Source organism: Aquarana catesbeiana, linkage group LG05 (genome assembly GCF_042186555.1).
Source record: "Aquarana catesbeiana isolate 2022-GZ linkage group LG05, ASM4218655v1, whole genome shotgun sequence".
Lineage (NCBI taxonomy): Eukaryota > Metazoa > Chordata > Amphibia > Anura > Ranidae > Aquarana > Aquarana catesbeiana.
In genome coordinates, this window is record NC_133328.1 from 100,790,882 (window position 1) to 100,810,503 (window position 19,622).

At 42.9% G+C, this 19,622-nt stretch overlaps 1 protein-coding gene and 1 pseudogene across 1 annotated transcript; one reads left to right on the forward strand and one right to left on the reverse strand.

The window, feature by feature from the left end:
- Positions 1-1,462: 1,462 nt before the first annotated feature.
- On the forward strand, positions 1,463-18,477 carry EXOG (exo/endonuclease G). The gene is made up of 6 exons (XM_073630003.1): positions 1,463-1,638; positions 6,593-6,742; positions 10,923-11,062; positions 11,843-11,919; positions 16,310-16,424; positions 17,965-18,477. Exons 1-6 carry the CDS (start codon positions 1,509-1,511, stop codon positions 18,421-18,423), a joined length of 1,071 nt encoding a protein of 356 aa, XP_073486104.1. The 5' UTR covers positions 1,463-1,508; the 3' UTR covers positions 18,424-18,477.
- Positions 3,940-4,162, reverse strand: LOC141146448 (U2 spliceosomal RNA; annotated as a pseudogene).
- Positions 18,478-19,622: the final 1,145 nt, after the last annotated feature.

The following is a 19,622-nucleotide window of genomic DNA, read 5'->3' on the forward strand; positions in this document are numbered from 1 at the left end:
GAAGTTGCTACTTTAATGTTGGGCCTCTGTATGTGGCCAGGCTTTGTAAAAGTCTCACACATGTGGTATCGCCATGCTCAGGAGGAGTAGCAAAATGTATTTTGGGGTATCATTTTTGCTATGTACATGCTATATGTTGGAAATATCTTAAAAATGGACAACTTTGTGTAAAAAAAAATGCGTTTTCATTTTTTTCCCACATTTTCCAAAAACTTCTGGAAAAAAATAAACCATTCAAAAGACTCATTATGCCTCATAGATTATACGCTGGGGTGTTTGCTTTCCTAAATGGGGTCATTTTGTGGGCGTTTCCATTGTCTTGGTGCTCCAGGGCGTTCAAAAGTGTGATAGGTCGTAATGAAATTATATGTGTAATTTATGTCCCTAGAACACCTGACGGTGCTCCTTGCATGTTGGGCCTCTGTATGTGGCCAGGCTGTGAAAAAGTCTCACACATGTGGTATTGCTATACTCAGGAGTAGCAGAATGTATTTTGGGGTGAAGTTGCAAGCATGCATATGCTGTGTGAGAGAAATAACCTGTTAATATGACAATTTTGTAAAAAAACAAAAAAACAAAAACAAAAAAACACAAATCTTCATTTTGCAAAAAAATTGTGGGAAAAAGTGACAAACTCACCATGCCTCTTACTAAATACCTTGGGATGTCTACTTTCCAAAAAGGGGTCATTTGGGAGGTATTTGTACTTTCCTGTCTTGTTATTGTCTCAAGAAATGAGATAGGCCTTCAGTACATCAGGTGTGATCAATTTTCAATAATTGGCACCATAGCTTGTAGACTCTATAACTTTCACAAAGACCAAACAATATACACTAATTAGGGTTATTTTTACCGAAGATATGTAGCCGTATAAATTTTGGCCAAAATTTATGAAGAAAAATTACTAATTTGCAAAATGTTATGATAGAAACAAAGAAAAAGGGTATTTTTCACCAAATTTTCAGTCTTTTTTTTATTTATAGCACAAAAAATAAAAACCCATTAGTGATTAAGTACCACCAAAAGAAACCCTATTTGTGTGAAAAAAAGAACGCAAATTTAATTTGGGTACAATGTTGCATGACTGAGTAATTGTCAAAGTGTGAGAGCGCTGAAAGATGAAAATTGGTCTGGGCAAGAAGGGGGTGAAAGTGCCCTGTAGGCAAGTGGTTAAACCCTTGCACTGTACATTGATCACCCAGAGGGAATTTGTCTTTTTTTTTCTCTCAACAAAAGTGAGGGTAATCTTCACCTAGGAGAACAGTAACTCTAAGCTAGATTAACAGTGATGATCAGAGAAGTAAAGCGAGACAATTACTGTAGCATTTTTCTTATTGCATTTCTAAACATATCCACAAGATGTCGCTACAGTCACAGCTCGCCTGCTTACTGGATTACTGCAAGCAGCGCGCATCTATAGCCAGCAGCTGGTGCTAAATTGTCACTTATTGGAGCCGTATAGGACTGCAGGTGGCGCTGTGCTTTCTTTTTGTTCCCGCTTCCTAGTTATGTCTGATCGCGTGGTTTACCGGCTTGTGAGCCGCCGCTTCGTCGGAGGGTTTATAGTGGGGGCGGCGGTGAGCAGCGCTTCTTGTCTGGCCGCCCTGCATCTGTATCATCGGAAGAGAGCGGAGCCTGGTGAGAGCCCCGCCCCCTGGCGGACACTACATGTACAGCTTAGTCCCGTGTGTCTGTCCGGGAGCGTTCTACAAGCGAGAGGCTTCCGGGCTGACACTGCGCATGTGTGAGAGACGAATTGAGTGAACAGAGGAGGACTGGGGAGAGGGGGGGGTGAGTGTCTTCAGAGCATGGCTACTCAGATCTCCTTCATTGTACTGACCTCAGCAGGCCAATGAGCAGCTATGGAAAGTCATTTTTAATTCAGATTCAACTTCCAGAGCTTATTCCTCTATTTTTCTTTATAAACTGAACTGTAACCTAACAACTCAATGTATAACTCTATATATACACACACACACCACTTTATTAGGTACACCTGTTCAATTGCTTGATAACACAAATTGCTAATCAGCCAATCACATGGCAGCAACTTAACCATCTAGACGTGGTGAAGACGACTTGCTGAAGTTCAAACTGGGCATCAGAATGAGGAAGAAAGGGGATTTAAGTGAGTTTGAGCATGGCATGCTTGTTGGTGCCAGATGGCTGGTCTGAGTATTTCAAATCCTGCTGATCTACTGGGATTTTTACACACAACCATCTCTAGGGTTTACAGAGAATGGTCCGAAAAGAGAAAATATCCAGTGAGCGGCAGTTATGTGGATGAAAATGCCTTGTTGAGGTCAGAGGAGAATGGACAGACGGTTCAAGATGATAGAAACGTAACAGTAACTGAAATAGCCACTCGGTACAACCAAGGTATGCAAAATACCATCTCTGAACGCACAACACATCGAACCTTGAAGCAGATGGGCTACAGCAGCAGAAGACCACACTGGGTGCCACTCCTGTCAGGTAAGAACAGGAAACTGAGGCTACAATTCCCACAAGCTCACCAAAACTGGACAATAGAAGATTGGAAAAATGTTGCCTGGTTGATGAGCCTCGATTTCAGCGGCAACATTCAGATGGTAGGGTCAGAATTTGGTGTAAACAACATGAAAGCATGAATCCATCCTGCCTTGTATCAACGGTTCAGGCTGGCTGTGTAATAGTGTGGGGGGTATTTTCTTGGGTCCCTTAGTACCAACTGAGCATTGTTTAAACACCACGGCCTACCTGAGTATTGTTGCTGACCATGTCCATCCCTTTATGACTACAGTGTACCCATCTTCTGATGGCTCTTTCCAGCAGGATAATGCACCATGTCACAAAGATCCAATCATCTCACCACTGGTTTCTTGAACATAACAATGAGGTCACTGTACTCCAATGGCCTCCACAGTCACCAGATCTCAATCCAATAGAGCACTTTTGGGATGTGGTGAAATAGGAGATTTGCATCATGGATGTGCAGCCGACAAATCTGCAGCAACTGAGTGATGCCATCATGTCAATGTGGACCAAAATCTCTGAGGAATGTTTCCAACACCTTGTTGAATTTATTCCATGAAGAATTAAGGCAGCTCTGAAGGCAAAAGGGGGTCCAACCCGGTACTAGCAAGGTGTACCTAATAAAGTGGCCGGTGAGTGTATATTTGTACATTTACATCAGTCCCTGTCGTCAAGGAGCTTACGATCTGAGGTCCCCAACTCACATTCATATTTACACATTTTTTTTTCTGAAGCTCCTCGGAGCGGTGCTTTGAACCCCTATGAGCAAAAAAAGTGAACCGTGAAATGGCAGCACACAAAAGTGCACAGAGGGTACAGAATGGCCCATTCTCTGAAGAGAAAGTGTCTCTAACCCTGAACCTCCCTGAGTGCAAGGCTCCCGACAGAGGCAAGGTACACCATGGTCTTCCTAGGACCCAAGCCAGGTGGACCCCACTTCTTAGGGACCCAACAAAACTGGTTCACCAAGTACTTGGTGGTGGGGGGGTTCTCCCGACAAGAGACCCCTCCGGATGGAATGAGGCAAAAGGCCACAGAACCTCTCCCCAAAATCAGGGCAGGCCCCCCGATGACCTGCACCCCTCCATCTCCGTGCAAAAACACCAACACAAATGTAGTGCTGGTGTCCATAAATAAATAGAGACAAAACAAACATTAAAAGTGCTGTGCAATGTGCAGCAGGCCTTTCGGCAAGTATAAAAATTGCCCTGTCTAGCCAAAAGGCCATTTCTGAAGGCACAGTGCAAGAAAAGCATAGGTGACATGTCTGTGTGCCAGTGAATCACCAGTGGTGTGGTGCATCCTAAAAGTGTTTCTTCGGCACCTGTGGGACCCATCCCCAGGGTACACATCACCGGGAGCTCCTTGCACTTTCCAGATGAGACAAATGCAGCCCCATTCAAATCAGGAAGGCATGAGTTAGGGAGAGGCTTGCCATTAACTGGGACAAGACTGTGGAACCCAGGCCAGATGCAACCCAGGAGGAAAAGGGTCCCTGCCATCATTCCCACCTTTTTACAACAGGTAGGATACTAATTGCCGCCCCCCCCCCCCCCCCCCCCGGTCTGAAGACACCAGCGTTCTCTCTCCTAAAAACTGATAAGAACAGATACTATACTTGATCTTGGCCAAAAGGCAGAGAAGTGACCTAATAAGGATGATCTCCGGCGTGTTCCCACACTCCACATGCAGAGCCCGCCAGGAAGTCAGCGCTGCACTAATCACAGGCAGTGAGACATTTTTCCAATGTGCCGCTGCAGAGATCGGGAAATGTCTCACTGCCTGTGATTAGCTCAGCGCCGTGTCGACCTCCTGGTGGGCTCTGCATGTGGAGTGTGTGAACACGTCGGAGCCCATCTTTATGACCTAATATGGGAGCTGCCACTATGGACCTCTCTTTGTGAACCAGCCTGGCTGTGATTGCTGTTCTTTTGGCTTCAAGACTTTGTATGATTCTCTGCAGATTTGACAAATCATGATGCATATAGTCAGGAGATCAAAAAATCTATTGACTTTTTTACCCCTTTCCCCTGCAGCCTCCCGACCCTTTAAGACAGGGGTCGGCAACTTACGGCCCGCGGGCAGCACTCGGGGCCCCCCCATAAATGAAGTCACATGCACTTGGCCCGCGAACATTTTAACCCCAGTCAGGTTTCTTGGGATAACAACCTATGCGGCTAAGAAGCCGCTTGGCTGTCCCGTGGACTCGATCGCTGCGGGGATACCCACGATCGCCTCACTGACAGTGTCACTGATTTCTACTCCCTTATAAATATATCGACAGATCCGCGCTTACAGACTGATTTACACCTGCAGCCCCCCTATGTGGGAAGGGGACACCTAAGTGATCCCCCCCCAAAAAATGAAAATCAGAGTATAGGGAGTGGCGCTGTGTTAAAACTAAGGGTGTGGCTGTAAATTAAACAAGTGCTCAAGTGTATAATATTTAGAAGTGAAAAATTTGTTATGATACGAAACTCCCAAAAAAACAACAATATATCCCTATTTTAGTGAAAAATCCTTATTTAGTGATAAAGAGAATTTGCTACTGTATGTGCAAAAAATAGCACAAATTTTAAATCAACACCATTATATAACATATATAAATCTTCTAATTAATAAATATAAAGTGACAAGTGCCAAAAGCTGTGGTTATCAAAGCATAGTGCATTGGTGTGCAAAAACCATCTACAATAGTAAATCATTAATAATGTGTAAAAACCGCAACTATGTATCAAAGAAAATCCCATGTACTGTTTGTTGCAAAATGTTCATAACAGTAATATAATGTGCCGTGCACCAAAACCCTGTAGAAATCGTGCAAAAAGTTCTTCTTTAGTAGTAAAGAGCCGTGTTGTAATTACTGTCAGTCACCCCCCAATGTGGTTGCACTCACCGGAGCACTCCACCCCTGCAGGGGTACGAGCATATGATGTTGGTCCTGTCACTCCGGTTGTATGGGTGCCAGTATCCATCCACGCGTCCCAATCCTAAAGGCAGCTACTTGCATACAAGGAGGTGGGGACTTCCTGTCCCTTGATGTAGTAAAGGTCCCCACTGGATATCCACTGATCCAATAATGGAGCAGACATAGAGACCATGGATAAAAAAGTAATTCCTGAAAAAATGTGTTTGTCTTGATATGGAAACAGCTGAACAGCAATGAAAGTCTCTGGTGTGCATAGTAATGGTGAGCAAAGGAAGTACATGGGATTTTCTTTGATACATAGTTGCGGTTTTTACACATTATTAATGATTTACTATTGTAGATGGTTTTTGCACACCAATGCACTATGGTTTGATAACCACAGCTTTTGGCACTTGTCACTTTATATTTATTAATTAGAAGATTTATATATGTTATATAATGGTGTTGATTTAAAATTTGTGCTATTTTTTGCACATATAGCAAATTCTCTTTATCACTAAATAAGGATTTTTCACTAAAATAGGGATATATTGTTGTTTTTTTGGGAGTTTCGTATCATAACAAATTTTTCATTTCTAAATATTATACACTTGAGCACTTGTTTAATTTACAGCCACACCCTTAGTTTTAACACAGCGCCACTCCCTATACTCTGATTTTCAGATTTCTGCTCCCTGTCATCGGGAGCAGAGATCAGTGTAGTGTCACAGCTAGCCAATCCCCATCCCCTGCTTTAAGAGCTTCTAAATGTCGGGAAGCAGAGGCAGGCATTTGGGTCATGTGACTGCTGTGATTGGCTTTCACAGCACTCACATGATTAGAAAGCTCCTGATTGGAAGTATGCATTGGGAGCTTTCCGGTCCCCACTGGTGATTGTGCTGGTCAGCACAGAAAAGTACTTACATAGGACCACATATATGCGGCCTCTCGGCATTAAAGCCCATCTGCTGAGAGGCTGCATATGTGCGCCACATCGGCGAGAAGAGGTTAAATTAACTTGCTGAGCACCATTGTGGAGGTGTACCCAAATAACCGGTCACAGTAGAACCCTTAGACATGGCATGGATATAAGAGTATAACACAGAATTAGAGCCATGCTTATGGTACAGTTCATACTTAGTGTAATATTACTGCTGTTGTCTCTGTCAGAACCGGTGAAAAAGTCGGTGTTGGAAGAATATGGATACCCACAGAGTGGCAATGAAGTGAGGCAGTATGTTGGTCACTCATTATCCTATGATCAGGAAAGGAAGACTCCCCGATGGGTGATTGAACATCTTACAAAGGAGAAAACAGTTGGTAAGAACCTTTCTAGAAAAGTTAGAAATGTTTCTGGGTGTTCTCATACTGACCACATGTTCCCATGTGTGGTGTGACACTGAAAGCTATGCCGGTGTTCACCATGCTTATTATATGGTGATCACTGTCAGCTGTAAGTAAGTTCAAGACAGCCTAAGTATATAACTGTCTCTTTCAGAATATCTCACTGCAGGGGGGCTACAATGAGGGCATTGAATGTATTAACTAAATGAACAAAAACCTATTCAATACATGTCTGTTATTTATACACATTTCCCCATGTTCTCTCTATAAAATGCTGCAAGTACAGCAAAATACCTGCTGATCCTTCCAGAAATGCAGTGAGCTCCTAACTTCCTGTGCACTCTTCCTCTGCTGCACTAAAATCCCAAGCAGTGTTATCAGTCCTGCCCATTTCACCTCTGTGAACTCAAGAACATTCTTTGCCCCCCCAAGGAATGGGGAGGTGCTCTGTAGTCCCAGCAAACATCTTGTAAAATGTTATAGATAGCAATATATTGAGTGAGCGTTGTCACCCCAGGACAGGAAGTGTGTTACTGGCAGCATCACTGGGCGAAAAAATGAAAAAAAAAAAAATCATACAGCCACCACATCTAAAGTCTAAGCTGCAATATATTACATTTTTGTTTTAGAATTTAGATACACATTGGGGTTGAGTTACTAAAACTGGAAAGTGTAAAATCTGGTGCAGCTGTGCATGGTAGCCAATCAGTTTGTTCAATTAAGCTTTGACAGAAAAAAAAAAACTGGAAGCTGATTGGTTTCTATGTAGAGCTGTACCAGATTTTGCACTCTCCATTCTTAGCAAAACAACCCAATTTTTTTACATGATTTTAATCTGCTGTTTTATTTCTGACGTTTACTATCTAATAGTCTTTGTATCATGATCAAACATGATTTACAAATGATTCCCAGAGCACTAATGACTAGCTAAAAAGACAGCACAGCAGAGTAGCCCAATTTTTCCCATCCTTGGCCTGGCTGAAACTTTTGGTCAAGCAATCTGATAATGAAGGAGTCACTGGGATGAATCGTGTGTGGATGTAAAAATCAGCTTAAAGTGGAGGTCCACCCTGAAAAAAAAAATGCACATAAAAATACCTAAAAAAATGGAGGAAAAAAAATTTTTTTTTTACTTACGTGAAATGGCTGTTGCTAGGCAGTCTTCCTAATCTGCCTCTTCCTACACCGCAATGATCTTCAGTGTTCTCCTCCCCGCATTGTCTTCTGGGGAATGGGACGCGGTGTGTTATGGGAACTGTGTGTGTCCCATTCACAAAGTTCTGCGCCACTCGCGTGTGCGCAGTAGGAAACTGGCAGTGAAGCCGCAAGGCTCCACTGCCTGTTTCCCTTACTTAGGATGGTGGTGCCGGGACCTGAGGGCCGAGGGACAGGTCGGCCTTGGGCAGCCGACATCACGGGCACCCAGGACAGGTAAGTCTACTTATTTAAAGTCAGCAGCTACAGTGTTTGTAGCTGCTGACTTAACAAAAAAAAAATTTAGCTGTCTGGAATCCCGCTTTAAGCTGTGGAATTCTGTAAACCCAGCGGCTTTACAGCAAGTTTGGAGCCTGGGACTTAGGAAAAGGAGACCAAAGCACCACCCCCAGGCTCAAAAGGAGAATGCAAAATATTAATATAAAATGTTTGATGTTTACCAATTTAAAAGAAATTATTTTAAATTTAGTTTGTTTTTTTTCTTTGGTTCATAATACATAAGGAAAGCAATTATGTACAGGACCCTTATACAGTTCCTTTACAGGCGATTCCCCCTAAAAAACCTTAGCTTCATTCAAAACTCTGCTCCTTCAACTCCCTTATAAGCAATGCTCTGGCCCCAGTTGCCCATATTTGAGTGTAGCTTGTGAGGTATAATAGTTCCTAAAGAGATTCATTACATTTTATGGTTAAGCAACAGTACTAAAATTCACCACTAGGTGTCCATGTCTTTTTAGAATAGGTCTCACTTGATGTAGACATAAGGCCCAATACACTACGCTATACACAGGGGTCCGTATCCTGCTAGTTTAACTATAATAACTGTGTCCAAAGTCAGCGCAGTTAAAGCAGGACTCTGCCTTCAAGCCACATATTTGCAAGCAGGAAGGTTTTTTTTTTTTATCTCAATTAAAAAACATCTTCCTGTGTGCACAGTGTGTTAGAATGTATACCTTAAAGTGGTTATAAAGGTAGAAGTTTTTTTTATCTTAATACATTCTATTAATTAACCCCTTCCCGACCAATGTACGGCAGCAGAATGGCACGGCTGGGCAAATGGGCTTGCAGGTACGTCCATTTGAATTCCCCGGTGTGCCATTGCGTACGCGCGCACGCCGGCCTGGAGCTCCGTGAGTCAGGTCGCGGGTCCCGTGGACTCGATCGCTGCGGGGATACCCACGATCACCTCACGGACAGTGTCACTGATTTCTGCTCCCTGTCATCGGGAGCAGAGATCAGTGTAGTGTCACAGCTAGCCCATCCCCCCTACAGTTAGTAATCACTCCCCAGTACTGACTTAACCCCTCCCCGCCCCCTAGTGGTTAACCCCTTCACTGCCAGTGTCATTTACACAGGAATCAGTGCATTTTTATAGCAACAAAAATGTGTCAAAAGTGTCCGACGTGTCCGCCATAATGTCACAGTCACACTAAAAATCGCTGATCGCCGCCATTACTAGTAAAAAAAAAAAATATTAATAAAAATGCCATAAAACTATCCCCTATTTTGTAAACGCTATAACTTTTGTGCAAAACAATCAATAAACGCTTATTGCAATTTTTTTTTACCAAAAATATGTAGAAGAATACGATTGGCCTAAACTGAGGAAGAAAAAATTTTTTTTATATATTTTTGGGGGATATTTATTACAGCAAAATGTAAAAAATAATGCGTCTTTTTCAAAATTGTCGCTCTTATTTTGTTTATAGCGCAAAAAATAAAAATCGCAGAGGTGATCAAATACCATCAAAAGAAAGCTCTATTTGTGGGGAAAAAAAGGACATCAATTTTGTTTGAGAGCCACGTCGCACGACCGCGCAATTGTCAGTTAAAGCGATGCAGTGCCGAATCGCAACAAGTGCTCTGGTCAGGAAGGGGGTAAAATCTTTCGGGGCTGAAGCGGTTGAGATAAAAAAAAAAAACCTTCTGTGTGCAGCAGCCCCCCTAATGCTTACCTGAGCCCATCTCAATTCAGCAATGTTGCACAAGTGGCTTGGCTCTCCAGGACTCCCCCTCCTCATTGGCTGAGACAGCAGCTGGCGCCATTGGCTCCCGCTGCTGTCAATCAAAGTCAGTGAGCCAATGAGGAGAGGGCAGGGGTGGGGCCGGGCTACGGCTCCATGTCTGAATGGACACACAGGGCAGAGCACAGGCTCTGGTGCCCCCATAGCAAGCGGGGGGGGCACACGGCAGGGGCGAGGGACCAGAGAAGAGGAGGATCTGGGCTGCTCTGTGCAAAACCACTTCACGGAGCAGGTAAGTATAACATGTTTGTTATTTTTAACAAAAAACAAACAAGACTTTACAATCACTTTAAAGAGGTTGTAAACCTCAGACATGAAATATCAACAAAGAATACCCCTCTATAGTGTGCACTTGTCTCAATCTAGAGCACTAAGTGTCATTCCTGTCTGCTGCTTCATTCTTCTGCTACCAGCATGAATCATTTCTGACATATTTTCCTGACACCAAGATAAAAAGGTGACAGGGGAGGGAGCTCCAGCTGATTGACAGCCTCAGTTCTGTTTCTGTGTGCTGTGTGAAGGGGGTGTGTCCCTTCCCTCCAATCAGCTCTCAGTTCCCCTCACTGATGTAACTGTGCAGACAGATCATATGTAAATTCTGCACTTTGAATGGATGTAGAGGAAAGCCGCTGCAGATAAACAGGTACAACTTATGTAGGATGATTTTTTAAATCTCTGTGTTTTGCCTGAGGCCAGTCACTTCATTGGGTATATATAAGGGTTTATTGACACTTTAAGATGCTTTAGAATGTATACTGGCCCTTTGTTGGGATGAATGAATGTCGTGCATTCATGGGATCTACATTAGCCAGAGAATGTCAGCGGTGGTATCACTAGAGGGGAGGTAAGTATGGAGATCAGTTCTGCTTTAAAATGTTAAAATGTAACATTTATTGAAATTTTCTTTCTTTCTTTAGGCAATGCAGACAGGAAACACTGTAAATTTAAACCAGATCCAAACATTCCAGCAATGTTTAGTGCCTCTAATGAGGATTATTTAAAAAGTGGTTGGTCCAGAGGTCACATGGCACCAGCTGGAGATGCCAAATATTCTACGGTATGAGTTCAATTATTTGATTTATGTTATACTATTTTATTAGGGCAGCTGCAGTAACATAACAACAACCTACATTGATTAGGGCCCAAGATAGCACTTAATAGCTGTCTAGGGATCAAGTCCAGCCCCATTCCAACCAAAAACAGGAAGTTTGTTTCAGGTGGAGCTCTACTTTAAGAGCCCATTGTCACCATTGTATCCATGTTGTAAGCAGTATGGGGTGTGTGCCTAGTCACAGTACGCTGCAGGTCATGTAAAACACAATTGGAGTGGGTGGTTTTTTTTTAAATCCCTTGGTCATGCTTTCAGGGTCCATAGAAAATGAATGGAGTCATTCAACACACCATGCATCTCTAATTACCAAAGAAATGCGCACGCAACAGTGTGAATGTGCCCTAAAATTTTGCATAATAGTGGTTTTTGTTTCTAAACTGTTGTTTTATAGCGTTTATATACCTTCTGTATATACATCTTATTCTACATAGTAAAAATATAAAGGTTTCCCTTATCATTTACACCGTGTGGGTGCAGAGAAAATTACATTCACTTAAACTGATCCTATATCATTTTAAAGTATTAATAGTGTATATAATCTATAAATTATAACAGGTTATTGAATAACTAGTTGGCTTTGTTATTTTTAGTAGAAAAGAAATTAAAAATAAGCTAGTATTTCCTTTGCACAGACGTCTATATACTGGCCTGTTGCTCAATTTAGGTTTCCAAAATGTTTCACTTCCAAGATCAATTGGATAACATGATCCATTTTCTGTCTTACAGGAAGCAATGGCTGAAACGTTCTATCTTTCCAACATAGTGCCTCAAAACTATGAAAATAATGCTGGGTTCTGGAACCGGTAAGAGCTGTGATTTCAGAGAATGTTATCAGCTGTGTATGTGCAAATATTGAGTTAGGGCTTGTTTACACCTGTTTTGCTTTCTAAAAAGTGATCTACATTCAGATTGCTCTTCAGAGAGCATTTGACAGGCTATGAGGAGGTTGTTCTGCGTGGTTTCAGGGCGGTTGCCGTGTGACTCCCTTCATTTCAGGGGGTCGCCCCTGCTAAGAATGACAGGGGGTAAAATTCCTGCTGTGGCCATTCAGCAAAGCATAGCAGCCATGGCATGTGTACATCCCCCAGCCGATGCTTGTGCAGCTAAAGAAGGAATGGTTGAAGGGTGGTAAAAAAAAGCAGCTAACTGCAGGGTTTTACAGCTACTCCAACTGCAAGTGCAAAAGAGCCCTTAAGGTTCATTACAACAGCAGTTTATCAAGGACAGTTCTAAAAGTTGTGAGCGTGCAAAACTAAACCCACTGATTTAACTGTTTCCAAAAACTGTTAGGGCCTGTTCACATGATGAGCAGTGTCTTGCATTTTTCCATACCAGATCAATGCAAATCACTGCAAAGATGCATAGAAAACAGTGGTTTTCTATGTGTCTCATTAACATCTTAGTGCTGTGTAGATTTGCATTGTCTTAAAATGCAGTGTCTCTGCATTTTAATGCAATGCACATGAATCCATGTAAACAGTCTTCTACTTCTCCTTTCACTGTCCAGTCACAGGCTAGGGAAGGAGACCTGTAAGCATGGCAGACCTGTGTAAATCCCAAATCTGGAAGGACAAAAATACAAATTCTCTGGCAGATAAACACCCTCCATAAATGCATTTTTTCTGAGTATATAGCTGTTTGCCTGTTTAGCTTGTAGGTAGTCCTTGCTCCATTTTTTGGGATTTAGAAAAATGATCCCTGTTAGGATTCTCTTTATAAAACTTGTGTTAGCTTGAATTGGATTTATACATGAAGAAACATGTACTGGCCATGCTATAATACTCCTTCGGGGCTCCCTCTTGCAATGCAAATGTTCAATTATCATCTTGACTAAGTGAATTCTCGCTGCAATTCATTTTACCAGGCTGCTGCCTCCCAGACTATGCATTTTAACTAAGTTACTTATTTAAAAATATATATGAGTGTGCCACGGACATGGAATTAGTGGTGCCAAAATAAATTCTTGGGCAAAGAAATTAAAAAAGAGAACTTCATAATAATAAAGAACACCTACAGTATCTCACAAAAGTCAGTACACTCCTCACATTTGTGTAAATTTGTTATTATATCTTATGTGACAACACTACAGAAATGACACTTTGCTACAATGTAAAGTAGTGAGTGTACAGCTTGTATAACAGTGTAAATTTGCTGTCCCCTCAAAATAACTCAACACACAGATATTAATGTCTAAACTGCTGGCAACAAAAGTGAGTACACCCCCTAAGTGAAAATGTCCAAATTGGGCCCAATTAGCCATGTTCTCTCCCCAGTGTCATGTGACTCGTTAGTGTTACAAGGTCTCAGGTGTGAATGAGGAGCAGGTGTGTTAAATTTGGTGTTATCGCTCTCACTCTCTCATACTGGTCACTGTAAGTTCAACATGGCACCTCATGGTCAAAAATTGTTGCTATATATAAAGATGGCCTAGGCTGTAAGAAGATTGCCAAGACCATTAAACTGAGCTGCAGCACGGTGGCCAAGACCATACAGCGGTTTAACATGACAAGTTCCACTCAGAACAGGCCTCGCCATGGTCGACCAAAGAAGCTGAGCGCACGTGTTCAGTGTCATATCCAGAGGTTGTCTTTGGGAAATAGATGTATGAGTGCTGCCAGCATTGCTGCAGAGGTTGAAGGGGTGGGGGGTCAGCCTATCAGTGCTCAGACCATACGCCGCACACTGCATCAAATTGGTCTGCATGGCTGTCGTCCCAGAAAGAAGCCTCTTCTAAAGATGATGCACAAGAAAGCCTGCAAACAGTTTGCTGAAGACAAGCAGACTAAGGACATGGATTACTGCAACCATGTCCTGTGGTCTGATGAGACCAAGATAAACTTATTTGGTTCAGATGGCGTTAAGCGTGTGTTGCAGCAACCAGGTGAGGAGTACAAAGACAAGTGTGTCTTGCCTACAGTCAAGCATGGTGGTGGGAGTGTCATGGTCTGGGGCTACATGAGTGCTACCGGCACTGGGGAGCTACAGTTCATTGAGGGAACCATGAATGCCAACATGTACTGTGACATACTGAAGCAGAGCATCATCCCCTCCCTTTGGAGACTGGGCCACAGGGCAGTATTCTAACATGATAACAACCCCAAACACACCTCCAAGATGACCACTGCCTTTCTAAAGAAGCTGAGGGTAAAGGGGATGGACTGGCCAAGCATGTCTCCAGACCTAAACCCTATTGAGCATCTGTGGGGCATTCTCAAACAGAAGGTGGAGGAGCGCGAGGTCTCTAACATCCACCAGCTCCGTGATGTCATCATGGAGGAGTGGAAGAGGACTCCAGTGGCAACCTGTGAAGCGCTGGTGAACTTCATGTCCAAGAGGGTTAAGGCAGTGCTGGAAAATAATGGTGGCCACACAAAATATTGACACTTTTGGCCCAATTTGGACATTTTCACTTAGGGGTGTACTCACTTTTGTTACCAGCGGTTTAGACATTAATGGCTGTGTGTTGAGTTATTTTGAGGGGACAGCAAATTTACACTGTTATACAAGCTGTACATTCACTACTTTACATTGTAGAAAAGTGTCATTTCTTCAGTGTTGTCACATGAAAAGATAGAATAAAATATTTACAAAAATGTGAGGGGTGTACTCACTTTTGTGAGATACTGTATATAGAGTGTGTGTTTGTGTATTGTTGTGCAAAATCGTAGCCATTTCAGGTAGTTCACTACACTATGGGTATTAGTTGTTTCAGTGTCTTTATGTCTGCAATAGCGTGTCAACGGGAAAAAGCATTTGTTAGATTTCCAAACATTACTTTTTCAAAAAATTAGGTAATAGAATAAGATATTTTAATGCCCTAACAAATTATACACCTTTTTCTTCGGGATAGATAGGGCTTTCATTTGGTTGCCTATTTGGATACAAATATTTTTATTTTCTTGTTTTTTTATTGATAAGGAAAAAAATAATTTTCCTATAATTTTTCACAAGATGGTAATTTGCTCAAACCCATATATTTCCTTAAAAATATAATGAACAAAGTTTCTTTTAAGACTTGATCATATCACATTAGGGCAACTATAACACAGTGGAATGGTAAGCTCAGAATAAACACGCATTTTACTTTAGGAGAACTTTAGTCCCCTTATAAAGCTGGGTACACAGGGTCTGAATATTGTCCGGTTCAGTAGGAACTGGCTGACATTCGGACCATGTGTACAGCTTTCTTTCCAACAGAAGCCGATCTAAGTAAGGACACACTGATAATCCAGCATCCAGTCAGTGCTGGCAGCCAATGGAGTCCCCCTGTCAGAACACAAAGGCACAGCAGGAGAAATCACTGTACTAACATTGCTTAGTTAGTACAGTGATCACTCCGTTTTTTTTGTTCGGCGCGCTGCATTGAACAGAAAAAAAAAATGTAATGTATGTACCAAGCTTAAAGTGTTAATAAACCCACAACCGTAAAGTCAGTCTGTATATGCAGTAAAGCACGCTTGTTATACTCACTGTGGATGTCGCTAATGTAACCCACTTGTGTGACGTTAGCGAAATAATATTCACTAATGTCTTCCTGCTTCTCCTCCTGGACAATCAGGAAGCGGGTCCTGAGACCCGATTGGGATCCTAAGACTCCCGGCCAATCGTGTCCCAGAACCCGCCTCCTGTTCAGCCGGGAGGAGAAGCCCCGGCGGCAGCAACAGCCTCTTCCAGGAGCCCCGATTCAGCAGTGCACCACCAGCTCGCCCTCCTCCCCACATCCCTACCGCAGTATAAAGTAAGGCCACAGATCGCGTGCGGGGTAGGTGGTGTGAGTGAGGGGGCCAGGTCTGTTTGACCACCAGCCGCCACTGCTTACCTGTCAATTCCATATCTCGAAGTACAGTAAAGGACACAGAGCACTCTGCCCTTACAGTCCTCTGTTACCCTGCATTACTTGCTACAAAACGGAGTTATAGGGGAGGCGCCCAGGAGGTGTGTCCTCCAAAGATTAGACAATGTTCAATCACAGGGAAGGTACAAGCCTATAACCCAAGGTCTATAATATGGAATATACAGGCAAATCAAAATTGCTTATTTGCAGTGCTAAGGGTAAGCAGCCATATTGCAGCGGAAACATTCATTTTCTGAACAGAAAATTAAATTTACTAGAAGGCAAATGTTATACTTCTTGAAAATGTTTTTGCGACTCAAGTACTTGAAGAAAACTCCTCCCTATTTGTTGTCTTCCAGGCTTGAAATGTATTGTCGAGACCTGACAGAGCGATTTGACGATGTTTGGGTGGTTAGCGGCCCCCTGACATTGCCGGTGCAGCATGAAGAAGGCAAAAAGAGTGTCACTTATCAGGTGAGGTTTTGTTAATAGTGACACATTCAGGAATATCACTCTAGAAGAGTAAACTGGGCAGTGAGTATATTATTGAACACGATGAGTGTTTCCCAGCTTTGCCAAATTTCTCTTAGCACATTAGACAGGTGCAAAAAGCATTCAGTCGTGAAATGAGGCTGTGCTTATCAGCAGCCTAAAATCCACATCATTTCTTTACGGAGAGAGAAAGACACCGTGCATTCTCATTAACATTTGCCATTTTATGTCAGTAGGGTGAGATTTTAATTTGATAAATCAGTTTTAGAATTCTAATGAAGCTGCTAAGAGGACAACACAGAGTGAGTGTTTTCTGTTGGGGGATTACAAGGATACTGAAATAGCCAGGCTGAAGTTCCTTATTGAAGGGCTGTGCAAACTGTTGGCGCTGTATATATAAATCTTGTATAATATGAGCCTGTGCTAGGTTTAGCTTTGTGCTTTCTAGAATTTGTGTCACTGATTAATCAACATTACTGAAAACCTTTGAAAAAATGGACATTGAAATAACTGCAGTAAACTCAATGAGGCTACGTATGGATGGAGGCGTTTTCCCTTTGACTGATGTCGGTTTGATTATACAAATCAGAGCTAGACAGCTCTAAAAAGTATTGGGACACATGCCTTTACACGAACATGAACTTTAATGACATCCCAGTCCGTAGGGTTCAATATTGAGTTGGTCCACCCTTTGCAGGTATAACAACTTCAGCTCTGCTGGGAAGGCTGTCCACAAGGTTTGTGTCTATGGGGATGCAAGGTCCATAAAGACTAGGATGAGCGAGCTTGGGGTGAAAGAACTTGACTGGCCTGCACAGAGTCCTGACCTCAACCCGATAGAACACCTTTAGATGAATTAGAGCAGAGACTGTGAGCCAGTCCTTCTCATCCAACATCAGTGTCTGACCTCCCAAATGCGCTTCTGGAAGAATGGTCAAACATTCACATAGACACGCTCCTAAACCTTGTGGACAGCCTTCCCAGAAGAGTTAAAGCTGTTATAGCTGCAAAGGGTGGGCCAACTCAATATTGAACCCTACAGACTGGGATGGTTAAAGTTCATGTGCGTGTAAAGGCAGGTGTCACAATACTTTTGGTAATATAGTGTATATAGCACGAATGTCCAACTTTGTCCCCTGTGTGATGGAAAAAAACGGTTAAGTAAAAAAAAAAACAAATATTTTTTGTTGTAAAAAATTAAAGTTACACCCAAGCACATAAACCCCCCCCTACCAAAAAAAAAAAAAATTGAGGCCCCGCCACCCCCACATGCAAGAGTAAACACACACGGCGGGTCGCCCATGCCTGAAAACGTTGATTGTGATACACGTTACATATCACCACGCATGCCAGGATGAGAGCATAAGATACCAACCAATTGCTTATATTTAAAGTCTTCTTTTCTAGTCCTGGGAGCAGTATGTGTAGTAGAAAAAACAGAAGATACTATTTATTGTGACACTATTTACTGTGTAGTCTAGCTTTGCCATTCACTGTATGCTTCTCATCCTGTACTCTACAGGTGATCGGCAAAGATGATGTAGCAGTGCCAACACACCTATTCAAAGTGATCCTTGCACGCAGGAACCAGTCTGCAGAGACACTGGCTGAAGGAGCTTTCATTGTCCCCAACATTCCAATCAGTTTTGATCACCAGTTGCCTGAATACCAAGTGGAATGTGAGGATCTGGAGAAAAAGTCTGGCTTAGTTTTCTTTCCCCAAGTAGACAAGTCTACAGGCGTCAAGAACCTCTGTGAGGTGGACACCTGCAGACTTATCCAGTTGGACGAGTTCAAATTATACATAGCAGCTAGAAGGATGAAGAATGCACATAACTTGCAGAAGGTAGAGAAGATCATGAGGGAACTGGATGAGGATAAAATACAACCGGACAAGTATATCATTGAACTTTATGAACAAAAAAAGAAAGAGTTGTCTTCAAATGAGCCATCTGTCCCACGTGAAGGAAGGAGAGGGTAAAAGGGGATTTTTATTTCCTATATCTTGCAAATAAAAAATGCTTCTTGCCTCTTATGTTATTTTGTATCTACAGTACATACATTTACATATTTTCCTTTAAATGACATTCGATTTTGATTGATGTTTTAAGAATAATCTTTGAGGTTCTTAGTCGCCAAAGGAGAGTGAGGACCAGAGATGCTGTGATAAGTGCACGCAGCGCCTGAAGATACAATTTGCTGATGTCAGATCGTGGAATGTGAATTCAGATTGATACAGTTACTTCTCTTTGCAGTTTACTCGTCCTGAACATGGACAGATGTCAGAGAAGTGGGGGCTGCAGTCATTCTTGCTATAAGATCTACCATCTTATTATTAGGAGTGTCTGTCTTCTACGCACAGAACAAAACATATATATAATCCAGTGGTTGCCACTGCACACATATCAGAGAGAAAACGGGCCCGGGTGCGCAGCAAAGCCTGTAGTACATATAGTCCAAAAGAATGAGCGGCAATCATGGGCCTTAAGACGTGAACGCACAGTGAAGATTTTATTTTGACGAAGCACAAGCTTGCGGTGCGATTTGAGCCCATACAAAATCAGTGGGTTTGAATCGCATTTGATTTGAACAGGAATGTGGTGCAATGCTTGTTCAAATCGCATGCAGTTTCCCGCACTGCCCTTGCATGAACCCAGGCTGAAGTCACTATGACAAGCCTGGGTTCACATAGGAGCTGTGAGGGAATCCACATGCGATTCAGACAGGTATCACACTGCATTCCTGTTCAAATCGCATGTGATTCTTTGCAGTGCAATTTGAGCCGATTTTGTATGGGCTCAAATCGCACCCCAACGGTTTCAGGTATCGGAGCATTTGCATGAGTACAAGTACCCTAATATTTATATCTGGATGAAGGCTAGCCTGTATTTGTGGGAGGAGTCTGAGGGGTACATATCCCTCCTCCTCTGCCTGATCCTGCGTCGGCACGCATTCAGGGCGACGCACGTCTTTTCCGGCTTCACTGCAGAGCGACGAGCAGCAGCAGTTGTGCCGGGTCCTCTCCCGGTGCTCACGCCGGGCACCATCGGGGGGACTGCGCCGCCGTCCACCCATTCATCCCAGGCTACAATCCAACATCGAGGGGGCGCCCGCTTCTCCTGGTGCTCACGCCAGGGGAGGGGCCGCCCATCCATCCGCCCACCCACGTTGCCCAGGGCT